This window comes from Patiria miniata, unplaced genomic scaffold (assembly GCF_015706575.1).
Source record: "Patiria miniata isolate m_02_andy unplaced genomic scaffold, ASM1570657v1 HiC_scaffold_13, whole genome shotgun sequence".
NCBI lineage: Eukaryota > Metazoa > Echinodermata > Asteroidea > Valvatida > Asterinidae > Patiria > Patiria miniata.
The window spans coordinates 1,195,097-1,212,149 of record NW_024037051.1 but is presented as its reverse complement, the minus strand read 5'-3'; the positions used below and the strand labels follow the sequence as shown (position 1 = coordinate 1,212,149).

The following is a 17,053-nucleotide window of genomic DNA, read 5'->3' as shown; positions in this document are numbered from 1 at the left end:
CCAAAATGTTCAGAATTGAAAGCCCCAAGTCTCTTCAATTCCCCAATTTTACGGCGCTCAGAACTCTCTAATAATAATAAAGAATATTTTGAGGGTATATACTTTTATTCATGAGCTCGGCGGATGGATTTAGGCCTATTTACCGGTGTGCACCCTTGTCAGTCGTAGTCGGATCTGCGTAGTTCGAGGGTGTCCCACTGAGAAGACAGCATGCTGTTAACCCTGGATCTCCGCTTAATTGTAATCATTACATACGAAGCGCTAGCGCGGGGCTGCTCGCCGTTGTACCTTCTCCAAGTTCATCTTGTTGTTGTTGTTGAAGGGATCTCATGCGGTTCCACAATACATGTACATTTGTACTCCAGTTTGGGTCTTACTAATGACTTGTATGCGTTCTCTTTGACGGATTTACTGCATTCGTGAAGATTTCTTTTAAGAAGGCCGAGCGTTCTGTTAGCTTTCCCAGTCACTTGATTTATGTGTGTGCGCTTTTACAATGTGCTTAAAAAGTTTTAATAATATGGCGACGATCTTTTCGCGTTATGAAAAATCGAAGTTGTTGAAAACATTAGGTGCACATCGAATTCTTAAAATATTTACATTACGTTCACGTAATAGATGATGGTTCATTCTTTCCTGTGATTACTCGTCGTTGTCGAATAAAAACGGAAATTTCATCACGTAATTTTTAGTCGATTTGTCTGTGAAATAATATTGTCAAAATCCATCTAATTCCTTTTTTTTTTTAGAAAAAATACTTTGACAGATGTATATGATAGGTCTTTAACTACCTAAAACAGCTTTGTTTGTGTGGATCGGTTGTGGTCTGCCATGAAAATCGCGAATTTTCTGAAGCCCTTTTTACGGCCATCGTTCGCTGGCCTCGCGTTGCTGTCAGTTGTGTGGACGAGAAAATATCTAGAGCAGTTTCACGCGTGACACAGCAACTGACTGTGTGCGTGACACGGCCACTGACGGTCCGTGTGACTTCCACGGCAATACTGTTCGTCCGTGTACAGTGTGTCCGGGCCGGCGCGGGGCGTATCGCACAGCTTCCCCCGCCCCCCCCCCCACCCCCCAGACACGTTCCCCTGTGATTTTTTGTCAATTGTTCTACTATTGTAGTAATGATCATTAGTGCTACTTCAGACAGTCATTAACAAAGTAAGACACACTGAGCAATTTCATTTCGAGAAAAAATCCACACATTTTATTTTTATCGATAAAGTACATATGCAAACAATGCTCATAACATGAATAACATGAATGACTACATGTACAAGTACCTTCAATTGCTTGATTGTACATGCACTCTTAAATAACAGTGGATAAGCCATAAACAATGTGTGAACAGTGGAGAATGGTTTTTTTTTTGGGGGGGGGGGACTTTTCATATTAACACCCCTATCTCTGAATATCCTATTTACAATTACAGTCAGCTCATTCATACAAAAAATACTGTACAGTCAATTTCAAATGAGGCCCTAAAACATGTAAAACAGGGAATAATAAACTGCTTTAAAATATTACATACATGTACATGACTGTATATCTACAAGATCTACAAAAGAAACAAATGGCCAATGGTTTGCAATACCGGTACATATAAGTGAACTCTTTGTGTGATTGAAGCAGATTTGCTGTTAAGGCTGTGCATCGGAACCGGGTACCCAAGTACCAAACTGCCCAAGTTGGGGACCGGTTCCAGATTATGGAATTCAGAACCGTAACAAGATTTACCAATGGAGTACCGAAGTGTGACGTCATTTAGAACCAGAAAGTGTAGTGCAAACGAATGGAGTACGCGCGCGTGTTGGTTCACAGGCTGAATCACGCGCTTAATGTCTTTTACACACATTTTGTGCGCGTGACGTTTTCACTTCGGTACTCCATTACAGTAATTAGTAACTTGTCAGATGATGTAAAAGAAAGGTTTGGATGTCATTTATGGGTTATTTTCAGAATGGAAACCAGGCCACATGGAAATGGAAAAACAAAGCAGATTCACGTTTTAAGACGTTTACGAAATTGCAATTTACATTGTAAAGTTCAAGAGCTCACTGTACACACTTGTAATTTCTGTACTGACGTGATACCTGTAGTATTTCATATGGACTTCTATAAATAATCTGTACAGCAACTTCCGAGATATAAATTTTGGGGTTGGTTTTCCCAACAGGTACCCGGGTACGCGTCTTTTTTTCAATCGGGTACCCGATTCCTATACCACCCCTATGCAAACCCCTATTTTGCTGTTGATTCAGTTGATGAGCACAAAGGAAAATGGGGAAGAATTCGATACAAGGACATCACTAATTTTCCCCTGCAGTGTCTATCAGCCATCAGAAAGCGATAACATGCCCTAACAATTTAAATTTAGCAGCTAAAATATTGAAGCATTACCGAAAAAACTCCTGGAATTTTGCAGAACAGTCTCATAGGATTTGTGCACAGGCTGTCAAGTGATGTCCAGGTATGGAACTCTCTCCAAAAAGTGTTCACCATGCTTTAAAAATATCAAAATACATCATGAAGTTTGTTGAAGACTCGTGTCATTTCGCACGACATTTCGGGTATCACTTTACCCTAACCTTCCCAAGTCCTCCCGAATCCTCTTTGCAAAATGGAGGGTTTTGCAGGATTGAGGTTACATGGCAAAAGTCTGCTGCTGATTTCGGAGGACGCACTGTGTCAAGGACTTGGGCCGGACCTTGTGTTGTTTATGCTCATCCTTGCATAAATTTAGGCCTACAATTATACTTGAAATCCTCCGTACTGCTCCAGGATGTCACTGGCTTTGCCTCAACATACATTGTAATGACAGTGATTGCCGGAGGATTTTGCAGCATTGAGGCAGTAGTCACTCCTCCAACGACCATATTCAAGAAAACAACGGAGCATTTTGTAGGATTGAGGCTGTATTCATTTTTACATGGAGGCAATTGGGGGATTTTGCAGGATTGAGGTTACATCCTAGCAAAACTGCCTAGGGAGATAGGGTTAAATTGACACCTCTTGAGCAAATGCTAGCAAACTATACACAGACTCAACAGCTTCAACAGCCTCAAGGGATGTTTCACATACCGGAGCCGGTAATTGTTTGTCCTTCCTCTTTGCCTTCTTGTCTGTCTTTTTCTTCTTGTGAATCTTTCCTTTAGTCAGGTCCTGGTTGTAGAGTTTCACTGCGGAGTACAACCTCTCGGACATGGTTCTGGCCGTCTGCTTCAGGCCCTCAAAGCTGGCGTCGTTCAAACCCTGCTGAGCCGGCGCGCTCTTCAACCACCTCCGTAAGCAGCGGTCGCTCGGCAAGGCGAACAGCTTGAGCTTGCGATAGAACCTGTAGGCCGCGGGGCTCTGGCAGAGCAGAGCGTAAGCCTTGCGTTTGTCACTATTCGTGTAGCGTCTACCCTTGGTTCGTTTTGTCCCGATTTGCAGCTGACTTTCAAAGAAATGCAGGGTGGTTTCGTCGAGGTATTTGGCCGATTCTTCGACGATGTCTTTAACCGTAACAGTGGGGTCTTTCGTTGTTTCAGCGCTGGCCTTTAAAACTTTGACCTTCTTTTTGAGTCGAAATATTTTGACCCGGTCTGTGGACTTTGCGAGATTGCACATTGTCGCAACCTCTGCAGTGTCTGGAGGGGCTTCTGTGAGTGTGAGCACTGAAAAGAGACAAGTCAAAACAAAATACAGAAGCGTTATAACGCCTCAATTGAGAAATAGCGATCATTTACGGAAAAAAAGGTAAAAAAAAAAAAAAAAAGGTGAAAACTTTCTAGTTGAAATTGCTCAGACATTTAGCCCAACCACCCTGAATCCTTCAAAATCCTCTTTGCCAAAGTGGAGTGATTTGGAGGATTGAGTTCACATGGCAAAAGTGCGTTACTGATTTTGTAGGATGCACTTTGTCAAGGTCTTGGGCTGGACCTTGTCTTGTTTTTGCTCAGCCATGCATATATTTAAGCCTGGATTATGCTTGAAATCCTCCGTACTGCTCCAGGATGTCACTGGCCAAGCCTCAACATATTGACAGTCACTGCCGCAGGATTTTGCAGGATTCAGGCAGTGGTCACCCCTCCACGGACCATATTCAAGAAATAATGGAGGAATTTGCTGGATTGAGGCTATATGCTATTTTTCGATGAGGCCAATTGGAGGATTGTGAAGGAATGGGCTACATCCTAGCAAAAAGGCCTGGAGAGTTAGGGTTAAGAATGAATGAGACTGGAAAATAGGGCAGTGCTTCGTAGCTGACTGAATTTATCACATGGGCAATTCCACGGTTACTCACGTTACATTTTTGACGTACTTTTGAGTTTCCTTGAGCTGTAATTACCTTACTGAAAAGGTTTAATAACTGTTATCCCCATGGTAGATGGAGTAGACATAGACCTACCTAAGCACCAAAGATGACATCCAGAAAAATGTGTTATGTATGATAAACAAGACGCACAAAATCGGTTACTCACATTACATTTTCGTAACGTGAGTAACCGAGTTTGTGCGTCTTGGTTATCATACACATTTTTCTGGATGTCATCTTTGGTGCTTAGGTAGGTCTAGGTCTACTCTATCTACCATGGGGATAACAGCTATTAAACCTTTTCAGTAAGGTAATTACAGCCCAAGGAAACTCAAAAGTACATCAAAAATGTAACGTGAGTAACCGTGGAATTGCCCACATGACAAATTCTGTTGTTTCTCTTTTCGAATGGAAAAAACATGATGAAAAGTAGGCACCGGTACTGTAAGTTCAGGTTTGTGAGGAAACATCACTTCGGGCAATGCTTAACCTCAGGGGCGTATGACATACATTGTAACCACTTCTATGACGTATTTCCAACAACAACAAAAACAGCTTTAAATCCCATGCATAATTTACTACATGTACATGTAGGAACCATACCCATCGTGGCAAACTCCAACACAATATGTGACCTACTGTGGCAAAATGAGGAATGTCTCCTAAAACCATGTTATGAGTAATCAACGCCTGAAGTTGCATGCACTAGAAATATCATGTCAAAATCGATATGTTTTTTTTTTCTTATTTTTGAGTAGCCAAGGAATCCAAGACTCACACTATGTATTTTTGTTCGGAAAAAAATACTCCCAAAAGCTGGAAACTGAAGAAAGTTTTCAACTGCCGTTGGAGGCGAAAATGCATATCGTCATCGACACCACGAAGTAACACTCTACCGTGTTAAACCATACTTTTTTCGATTTTCAGTTTTGGATTTTTAAACATTATTCATCAAGGCCTACCATTGCACAAAGTTTCAAAGCTTCAAGAGCTTTACTTTAATAATTACGCTAAGTATCCATGGCAACTTTTGCGCAAAAGTGACAATTTTTGTTTTCATGAAGTAACACTCAAGTTCCATTTACCATTGCAATGCATGGCGCGCACTCTGCTCATAAGTGAGCAAAAAGGTTTTCACGAAGTAACACTCTTCTTGTAATAAGTTGTATGAGCGCGCGCGCTGACCTGAAATTGCACTTTCCTCGTGTTGAATACATTGAAGAGTGTTACTTCGTGAAAACGAAAATTTACAGTTTCGCAGCCTTTTCAGTTTCACGAACTAACAATCATCTTTTTCCTCTTATTTCTTGTTTATTTAATAAACAAACGGGTGTAAAACAGCAGATTTAATCAATTCAATTCATCAAGTGTCCACAACAAGAAACCCAACTGAAAATACTCTGTCGTTTTGACGCAAAGTGTTGTTTTAGAAGGCGTTCCAACTTTAGTTGCCGTTTTCTCCGATTGCTAGTTTTTACTGGTATGTAGATGGGTGTTACTTCGTGGTGACGATATGTCTTTTTTCAAAGCTGTTTTTCTTGAAATGAGGTTGGTGAAGCTCGGCGGGACACTGTTGAAGTTCTTGTGGCATATCTTTGGCATAAATTAAGCTACATAAAACAATTTGGTATCAATAGAAAGCCAATGATTTGCGCTTTAACATGGTGTACGTAACTTGAAAAGTCAACAGGTGGGGGTTATTCCTCATTATGACATGGCAGGTCAGATATGGGAAACTACACAAACCCTTTTTCTGACTTTGATCCTGGAGGTGTGCCAACCCAATGTGAAAGACTGTCAGTTTAGGGGTACCGTACCCATCCTGACAGATTCCAACAAAACATGCCATTGGGGTTTGATGGGCTGGGGTAGGTTACTGGGTTAAGGCGGAGCAATTTGGTTTTTTTTTTGTTAGGAAGATTTCCCATACCTGGATCAGTCTGTGAAGGCGTGGATTGTAATTGTACATCACACCTGCTGGCCTCACTGGTAGTGCTTGCCTCACTGGTAGTGCTTGCCTCACTGGTAGTGCTTGCTTCACTGGTAGTGCTTGCCTCAATGGTAGTGCTTGCCTCAATGGTCGTGCTTGCCTCACTGGTAGTGCCTGCCTCACTGGTAGTGCTTGCCTCACTGGTAGTGCTTGCCTCGGTAGTTTCTGTGGCCCTCGCATAGCTGTGGTCTGCTGGATCTTGTTCCGTATCCGGGCTCACGTCTAAATATTAAAGCGATGATAGTAAAGCGAGTTAGTAAAACATGCTCAACAAATGCTACACTATAGATCCTCAGCTAAGGCCATTCATAAATATATACAGTCGAGTCTCATTAATACAAACTCGTTCGGACCTAGCCAAATTGTTTGTTACATGTATATCGGAATTTTGTATTAAGAGGAACATCAGTCCCATTCATTGTGCACATAAATGCACAGTCGGGACCAAGGCCTTATGTTTGTTATAACCAGAATTTTGTATTAACTGAGTTTGTACTAACGAGAGTCGACTGTATGTGCTTGGTCAGTATTAATCTCTCTGTTTAAGACCGCTTGGAGTCTGGGTGCTGATAATTACCCGAGCCTTCGGCTCGGGTTATTATCAGCACCCAGACTCCAAGCGATCTGAAACAGAGTGATTAAAACCTCCCAAACACACATTTATTCCCTTATTTAAAAATTCTGACATCGACGGTGCTGATGTACGTGTACTGTAATAGACACACATTTCTCATCATACCTGAATCTTGCTCACATGTCTTTTCGGGGCTTCTTGTAGTAGTAGTAGTAGTAGTAGTAGTAGTAGTAGGCCCAGTGCTTCCGGTACCAGCACCTCTTCTCGCTCGCTTTCGCTTCGGAGGCAAGTCCGAGACACTGAACACAGTGGGAACTGCATTCCACACCAGTCTTCCGGTGCACAGGATTTGACGTTTTTCAAAATGCTCGGAGCATATCCTGCAGTTTCTGTAGCGGTAGTCCGCTGGCCTGTCACGTAGGTCATCTCGCCCTGTTGATACCACCCACTTAGCAGATCTGCGACCACAAAAAAATGGGGTACAGGACACATTAATGTCACTGATATTGTATACAGTGGAACGTCGCTATACCTGATATCGCTGTACCGAACATTCGGCTATACTGAACTTCGTACTTGGCTTCCGATTCTTGTGAACAAAACATACATGTACCAAACATTGTTGTTAAAAAATGCTAACAGAAGAGCAACTAAGAGGTTATTATTTCCAGACATCTGTCTGTTTGTCTTTCCACGACATCGCACCAGATGAAAATTAAAACCACTAGCGCACCTGAAAGCAGTATGATACCCACATACACCGTGCACTCTGCACAAAGGCATGTATGCAGACGACCAGTGGGTAGAGCAATTTCGAAAATCTATTGTGATGACGGGACGCGCTTCATGGGTATTAATAATACGTACAGAAGACATGCATGACAGCTGTGGCAATGGACGTTTTCTGGAGAATCGCCACCAAAATCATCAACAAATTCCATATTGTAGTCTTTCTTGTTCTGTTTGAAGTCGTTTATTAGCTTCATGAATGACTGCTGCATGGTATGAGATATGGATTTTCCTAAATCCCAATCTGGGTTGGGATAATACTAGAAGAAAAATTGACCATTTTTGTAATACACTAGACGATATACGGTCCTGGCTTTCGGGCCTCTTAAGTTACGATCTACTTGCCGCTAACGTACAGATAGTAGTGCCTCCAGCTCTAAATGCGATAAGCACTGGAGCTGGAGTTACTCAAGCTATCTCAACATGACTCATGAGCTGTCGCGCAACTACAGTGGAACGCCGCTATAACGCACATTGTGGGATCCACCGAAAGTGTTTGTAATAACGATCGTTCGGTACAGCGAGTTTGAACCGCCGGTACCCTCTTTTGACCAATAGTGAACTGCCATTTCTGCACATTTCGCGGCCGCACGAGGAGTCGTCATGAAACTCAGAAAGGGGTGGTTTTCCCGTTTATTCCTTGAGGAAATAATAGCCATCTATCGCTCTTAACATTTAAACATGATATAGGCCTAACCATGGGTCGTTTGATGTTCGGGAATTAAAAGTGGCCCAAACAGTGTTTAATACATGAACAACCGGTAGAGTTTTTGTTAATCTGTTGACTTTTTCCAACAACAATGTTCGGTACGTTTTGTACATTAAAACCGGGAGCCAAAGATGATGTTCGGTATAGCCGAATGTTCGGTATAGCGGTGTTCGATATAGCGGCGTTCCACTGTATATTAAATAGCATTCCTCAAGTTTTAGGTTTTTAAATCGAATCATTCTTTTTATTAAAAACTTTGGCAACAGCTCAATTCCAACCTAAGTTATGGCTTCGATACGTAGATGATACATTCATCATATGGCCACATGGCCCGGACAAGCTTGATGGTTTCCTCCGCCATCTCAACCAACAACACCCGAGTATACAATTCACCATGGAAACTGAGACATCCGATTCATTGCCTTTCCTTGATGTACTCATTTCCAAACGGGCCGATGGTTCACTTGGACACTCTGTGTACAGGAAACCTACACATACAGACCGATACCTCAATGCTCATTCATTCCACCCACCATCAGTGAAAACCTCGGTGAACCGCACCCTACTTCGAAGGGCACATATCATCAGTGATGATGAACACCTACAATCCGAACTGAAGCACCTCAATAAAGTGCTAAGAGACAATGGGTACAGACCTAAGAATCACAGCCTCGCACCGGATTCGAGCATGTCTCAGACCCTGAACACACCCGATATGCCGGTTGCAGTCCTTCCGTATATTGGCCATGCATCACACAAGATCCAGCGAATCCTCCGTGAAGCCAATATTAAGGTCTACTACCGAACTCGCAATAAACTCGAAACGAAATTGTACACCCACAAAGACAAGCACAACCCGAGAAGTCAAGCAGGAGTTTACCGAATTCCTTGCTCATGTGGCAAAGTGTACACTGGCGAGACTGGCAGAGACCTCACTACCAGGCTTAAAGAACACATAGCTCACGGCCGCAGAGGGGAACTTGACAAATCGGCAATTGTCAAACACTCTGCTGATCTGGATCATGTTGTTGATTGGGAACAAGCGGAAATCATAGCCCCAGAGAAACACTGGTACACCCGTCGTATCGGAGAAGCTATTGAGATCCACAAACATGACACTGTCCCACAAGATATCGGCTACTTCATAAGCCACATATGGCATTCAGTTATTCCAAGTTGCAACACCCGTGGCTCACAGCCAACTGACACACCTGAGCGAGCAGGACACTCAGCGGGCATCCCTCAACACAATGCCCAAGGCTCACAGCCAACTGACACAGTCGAGCGAGCAGGACGCTCAGCGGGCATCCCTCAACACAATGCCCATGGCTCACAACCAACTGACACACCCGAGCGAGCAGGGCATGCCCAGCAAGCACTCCTAATCCTAACAAACCCTACTTAAGGAGTAGCATCTCCAACTATCTTCAGTCTCCTGACAATAACTAGAGCAGGCTAGTCGAAACGTTGAGACCAAAGACAAGTTCTTTTAGAACTTACAGCAGGACTGTTCTAAACGGAACAAAAAAAACTACTTAGCAAGTTGATAATAAGCAGGACAAGTTCTTCTCAGAACTAATATCTTCTAAGCAGTAGTTATTACCACATGGTGTTACCGGGCAAAACCGAAACGATACGTATAGGCCTAATACCCAAACGCGAGTTTAGACATTTCCTATACTGCCCCACACAAAATTGTCATTCAAACGATTGTTGCTCTGTTCCAAACAAGCCTTTTCAGCTTTAAATCACTCCTAGATACATAAGTATGGATACATTTTCATTTCATTTCATTAAAAAATGTAAACATATCTACTAAAACGCACCTCACTTCTTGCAAAAGCAGAAAAAAAATCAGGCGATCGTGTAGTGCACGGTGTAGTGTAGGGCCCCTGTTTTGTTTTGATCAAATTAGAGTCAAAAATGTTTTATATTGCTCAAAAATAACCTTTACAATCAAAAGCAACTTTTCTTCATTCTAATCTAATGACACCCATTTTCCAATTTTGAACAGTTTCTTTGGGTAGAAATCACGATTTTCCTGCGCGGTTTGTGCCTTGCGATTCAGCGCGCTGTGCATGCTCACTTTATTTTCAGGTTGCGTGTTGTCACTGTCATCGTCATTTTACCCCCAAATTTCCCTCAAAAAATCAATACCCTGCCCTATATCTATGAGTATGAGTCATACCTGTTTATTGAGAATGTCGCCAACTAGTTTGGTCGGTCTTATAATTTTAAAGTGGATTTTGTTACCTTATTATAGGAACCGGGGCCTACACTACACGATCGCCGTAAGTTGTTACAGAACATGCAGGAACGATGCATCAGCATACCATTTTCTCTGGTTTTGTACTATTACAAGCGTTAATTTGATGTTAATTTGATGCATCTTTTGAAAATTATAATTTTTGGGTAGGCCTATAAGGACCTGGCTTTCGTTTTTAATCCCTGGAAATAGTTTTAGAGGATTTTTTTTTAAAGGGAAATAGTCCGGGGACCATTGATGTGATAGTCTGTTTGACGTTGAATAATAATATTACGTCAGGGAACCAGACAATTCCGTAACGTATTTTGATCGCGCGATATTTTTATGGCAGTGGATATTTTGCCGGAGACGGCAAACCTTTAGTAAACGTTAGTTTGCCGGATATGCACTGAACATGCGCAGTTACTGTTTTTTTGTACTTAAACATTTTCCGGTGACAAATTTCAGTCTGGCTCCATGCCAATATTATCGTAGTAACCTCGTATTCACAAGATGGGATTCAGACCATTTTATAATTTCGGACTTTATTTCCCTTTTAAAAAAAATCCTCCGGACCCACAAATCTGAAAAAGAAAATGTAAGACTCTGCAATAAAATGTTTGAGACATGTTAAAATAATAAAAGAAGAATATTCTTATTTATTTGGGGATGGGAAAAAAATCTTAAAAATGTGGCGGGGATCGGTTTCGAACTCGAGTCTTCCGCAGTAGAGCTTTTGCTTAACCACTACACCAAACGTGCTACACAACTTTTAGTGGGAATTTAATACATCTTATAATTCAGCCCTATCTTAAAGAGTACAGCGCCCTCTGTTGATATGGATTGTCGCCGGCAAACCTTTAGTGAACGTTAGTTTGCCGTCATTACCTCCGGCAAAATATCCACTATCTATTGGCATTTTATTTTTATTGTTTAGCTTCGCCTTACCTCTCACTGTCTTTTGGAAAACGGTAGAAAGAGTTATGTGGTGTTTTCTTCGGATTATTGGTGCAATTAGGTGCGGAGCACCAAACCTTCGCTCTTTTCTCCGGCATAGTCATGATTGTGCACTTACGACAACAAATCTTCAAACTTCGGTACTCCAGACATGTAGTATAGCGCCACCAAGCGGCCTTGGAAATAAGACAGGCCCCAATCTGATCCAAATTTCCTACCATCATCATTCGCTTTACGGGAGTCTGGGTAGCAAACTATTAATAATTGACCTTGGGAAGTTGGAAAGTCCCACGTGTGTACATATACGTGTTGTTTGACCAGGCTGATCTTGGCACGAAAATCGGGCCGGATTTTCGACTGGCCGGATTTTTGGCTAGGCACTATTTTTACGGCGGCGCACCGCCGTGAGGATTAATTGCCACTACGGTGGCCCTAAACAGTCATTGCAAATGCACATTAGGAGAAAACGAATTATAAAGGAAGTTCAACTTCTTATCACGGTGGATTACCTTAAATAACTGAAAATGTTGTTTATTCGACTCTAAAGTAAATCGTAATGAAGACTGTGGCAATTGTTTTTCACAATTGGGAATGTTAATGTTATAAATGTTAACGTTACTGAACTAAGGTTCTGCCTTATAGCCGATGAGAGGGCGCTATATCCGCCAGACTACTCCTTGAGTAGTGTTGCGTTGCGGGAAGGACCGGGTCCCATGCATGAGTCCCGGGGGGGGGGGGTTGCCTGATTTCATATCTTTCTTTCCTGTTTTTGCAAAACTTTCCATTTTTTTCATAGAAATTAATACTCATAAGGCCTGGCCGTGATCATCTTTTCCCAAAATACATGGTTGTTTAGTGCCCTCTACGATACTTTTATGACACGTACGTACACAGGTATTATAATAATTGTAAAATGATTTTGTACCCTCCTAAATGCCGGAAATTTCCCGTTCCAATTGCTTACACGGGTTCAGGGACATCCAAAGTGTATTCTATTCGCGCCCGGAATAAATCGGTATTGAAACAGAGTCAGCCCGATTGAATTAATCCAACGATTGATAATTAACGTACAAAACAGCCGTTTTCCAAAGAAAATACGGATATCCCATTTTGAAATGATTTTGTACCATCCTAAATGTCCGAAATGTCCCGTTCCAATTGCATACACGGGTTAAGGGACATCCAAAATGTATTCTATTCGCGCCCCGAATAAACCAGTATTGAAACAGAGTCAGCCCAATGAAATTAATCCGACAATTAATAATTACGATACAAAAGACCGGTTTTCCAAAGAAAATACGGATGTCCCATTTTGAAATGATTTTGTACCATCCTAAATGTCCGAAATGGCCCGTTCCAATTGCATACACGGGTTAAGGGACATCCCAAGTGTATTCTATTTTGCGCCCCGAATAAATCAGTATTGAAACAGAGTCATCCCAATTAAATTAATCCAACGATTGATAATTACGAAACAAAACAGCCGTTTTCCAAAGAAAATACGGATATCCCATTTTGAAATGATTTTGTACCATCCTAAATGTCCGAAATGTCCCGTTCCAATTGCATACACGGGTTAAGGGACATCCAAAGTGTTTTCTATTTGCGCCCGGAATAAATCAGTATTGAAACAGAGTCATCCCAATTCAATTAATCCGACGATTGATAATTAACGAACAAAACATTCGTTTTCCAAAGAAAATACGGATATCCCATTTTGAAATGATTTTGTACCATCCTAAATGTCGGAAATGTCCCGTTCCAATTGCATACACGGGTTAAGGGACTCTCAAAGTGTATTCTATTCGCGCTTGGAATAAATCGGTATTGAAACAGAGTCAGCCCAATTAAATTAATCCGACGATTGATAATTAACGAACAAAACATTCGTTTTCCAAAGAAAATACGGATATCCCATTTTGAAATGATTTTGTACCATCCTAAATGTCGGAAATGTCCCGTTCCAATTGCATACACGGGTTAAGGGACTCTCAAAGTGTATTCTATTCGCGCTTGGAATAAATCGGTATTGAAACAGAGTCAGCCCAATTAAATTAATCCGACGATTGATAATTAACGAACAAAACATTCGTTTTCCAAAGAAAATACGGATATCCCATTTTGAAATGATTTTGTACCATCCTAAATGTCCGAAATGTCCCGTTCCAATTACATACACGGGTTAAGGGACATCCAAAGTGTTTTCTATTTGCGCCCAAAATAAATCAGTATTGAAACAGAGTCAGCCCAATTAAATTAATCCGACGATTGATAATTAACGTACAAAACATTCGTCTTCGAAAGAAAATACGGATATCCCATTTTGAAATGATTTTGTACCATCCTAAATGTCCGAATTGTGCCGTTCCAATGGCATACAGGGGTTAAGGGACATCCAAAGTGTATTCTATTTGCGCCCCGAATAAATCGGTATTGAAACAGAGTCAGCCCAATTAAATTAATCCGACAATTGATAATTAACTTGCAAAACAGTCGTTTTCAAACGAAAATACGGGTATCCCATTTTGAAATGATTTTGTATTATCGTAAATGTCCGAAATGTCCCGTTCCAATTGCATACATGGGTTAAGGGACTCTCAAAGTGTATTCTATTTGCGCCCATAATAAATCAGTATTGAAACAGAGTCAGCCCAATTAAATTAATCCGACGATTGATAATTAACGTACAAAACATTCGTCTTCGAAAGAAAATACGGATATCCCATTTTGAAATGATTTTGTACCATCCTAAATGTCCGAATTGTGCCGTTCCAATGGCATACACGGGTTAAGGGACATCCAAAGTGTATTCTATTTGCGCCCCGAATAAATCGGTATTGAAACAGAGTCAGCCCAATTAAATTAATCCGACGATTGATAATTAACTTGCAAAACAGTCGTTTTCAAACGAAAATACGGGTATCCCATTTTGAAATGATTTTGTATTATCGTAAATGTCCGAAATGTCCCGTTCCAATTGCATACATGGGTTAAGGGACTCTCAAAGTGTATTCTATTTGCGCCAAAATAAATCAGTATTTAAACAGAGTCAGCCCAATTAAATTAATCCGACGATTGATAATTAACTTACAAAACAGTCGTTTTCCAACGAAAATACGGGTATCCCATTTTGAAATGATTTTGTACCATCGTAAATGTCCGAAATGTCCCGTTCCAATTGCATACATGGGTAAAGGGACTCTCAAAGCGTATTCTATTTGCGCCCAGAATAAATCAGTATTGAAACAGAGTCAGCCCAATCAAATTAATCCGACGATTGATAATTACGATACAAAACAGCCGTTTTCCAACGAAAATACGGATATCCCATTTTGAAATGATTTTGTACCATCCTAAATGTCCGCAATGTCCCGTTCCAATTACACACACGGGTTAAGGGACATCCAAAATATATTCTATTTGCGCCCCGAATAAATCCGAACTGAAACAGTGTCAGCTCAATTAAATTAATCCGACGGTTGATAATTACGAAACAAATCAGCCGTTTTCCAAGGAAAATGCAGATATCCCATTTTGAAATGATTTCTGTACCATCCTAAATGTCCGAAATGTCCCGTTCCAATTACATACACGGGTTGAGGGACATCCAAAATGGATTCTATTCGCGCCCCGAATAAATTGGTATTGAAACTGAGTCAGCCCAGTTAAATTAATCCGACGATTGACAAATAATGTACAAAACAGCAGTTTTCCAAAGAAAATACGGATATCCCATTTTGAAATGATTTTGTACCATCCTAAATGTCTGTAATGTCCCGTTCCAATGGCGTACACGGGTTAAAGGACATCCAAAGTGTATTCTATTTGCGCCCCGAATAAATTGGTATTGAAACAGTGTCAACCCAGTTAAATTAATCCGACGATTGAATAACCTGGGCAGTTCTGCACAAACTATACCTTGTTCGGAAGCTTGTGATGAGGCCCACAAGCTGGCAAAAGGACAAGTCCTGAAACCCAGCAGTTGCGGAGAAAATTCAAGATTTAGCGCATCAATTCCAGTAGTACCCCTATGTGCAGTCAGTCTATACAGCAATGCCTGCAAGCGCCCGCGACACGAACTTCGTATATCGCGGTCTAAAGGTACCTTAACCTGGGCAGTTCTGTACAAACTATACCTTGTTCGGGAGGTTGTGATGACTCCAACAAGCTGGCAAAAGGACAGGTCCTGAAACCCAGCAGTTGCGGAGAAAATTCAAGATTTAGCGCATCAATGCCAGTAGTATCCCTATGTGCAGTCAGTCTATACAGCAATGCCTGCAAGCGCCCGCGACACGAACTTCGTATATCGCGGTCTAAAGGTAACTTAACCTGGCAGTTATGCACAAACTATACCTTGTTCGGAAGCTTGTGATGAGGCCCACAAGCTGGCAAAAGGACAGGTCCTGAAACCGAGCAGTTGCGGAGAAAATTCAAGATTTAGCGCATCAATGCCAGTAATACTCATATGTGCAGTCAGAATATACAGCAATGCCTGCAAGCGCCCGCGACACGAACTTCGTATATCGCGGTCTAAAGGTACTTTAACCTGGGCAGTTCTGCACAAACTATACCTTGTTCGGAAGCTTGTGATGAGGCCCACAAGCAAGCAAAAGAACAGGTCCTGAAACCCAGCAGTTGCGGAGAAAATTTAAGATTGAGAGCATCAATGCCAGTAGTATCCCTATGTGCAGTCAGTCTATACAGCAATGCCTGCAAGCGCCCGCGACACGAAATTCGTATATCGCGGTCTAAAGGTACCTTTACCTGGGCAGTTCTGCACAAACTATACCTTGTTCGGAAGCTTGTGATCAGGCCCACAAGCTGGCAAAAGGACAGGTCCCGAAACCCAGCAGTTGCGGAGAAAATTCAAGATTTAGCGCATCAATGCCAGTAGTACCCCTATGTGCAGTCAGTCTATACAACAATGCCTGCAAGCGCCCGCGACACGAACTTCGTATATTGCGGTCTAAAGGTACCTTAACATGGGTATTTCTGCAAAAACTATACCTTGTACGGAGGCTTGTGATGAGGCCCACAAGCTGGCAAAAGGACAGGTCCTGAAACCCAGCATTTGCGGAGAAAATTTAAGATTTAGCGCATCAATGCCAGTAGTACCCCTATGTGCAGTCAGTCTATACAGCAAAACCTGCAAGCGCCCGCGACACGAACTTCGTATATCGCGGTTTAAAGGTACCTTTGCCTGTGCAGTTCTGCACAAACTATACCTTGTTCGGAAGCTTGTGATGAGGCCCACAAGCTGGCAAAAGGACAGGTCCTGAAACGCAGCAGTTGCGGAGAAAAGTTAAGATTTAGCGCATCAATGCCAGTAGTACCCCTATGTGCAGTCAGTCTATACAGCAATACCTGCAAGCGCCCGCGACACGAACTTCGTATATCGCGGTCTAAAGGTACTTTAACCTGGGCAGTTCTGCACAGACTATACCTTGTTCGGAAGCTTGTGATGAGGCCCACAAGCAAGCAAAAGAACA

The 17,053-nt window shown here is 41.9% G+C and overlaps 1 protein-coding gene across 2 annotated transcripts; it reads right to left on the bottom strand.

The window, feature by feature from the left end:
- Window positions 1-2,773: 2,773 nt before the first annotated feature.
- Window positions 2,774-11,871, bottom strand: LOC119719484 (THAP domain-containing protein 11-like). Of its 2 annotated transcripts, none has more exons than XM_038188963.1 (4): window positions 11,556-11,871; window positions 7,030-7,322; window positions 6,231-6,512; window positions 2,774-3,659 (listed from the first exon to the last, which is right to left on the bottom strand). In XM_038188963.1, exons 1-4 carry the CDS (start codon window positions 11,789-11,791, stop codon window positions 3,001-3,003), a joined length of 1,470 nt encoding a protein of 489 aa, XP_038044891.1. In that variant the 5' UTR covers window positions 11,792-11,871; the 3' UTR covers window positions 2,774-3,000. The 2 variants fall into 2 exon arrangements, with proteins under 2 accessions (XP_038044891.1, XP_038044899.1); XM_038188971.1 differs by lacking the exon at window positions 11,556-11,871 and adding an exon at window positions 9,243-9,608.
- Window positions 11,872-17,053: the final 5,182 nt, after the last annotated feature.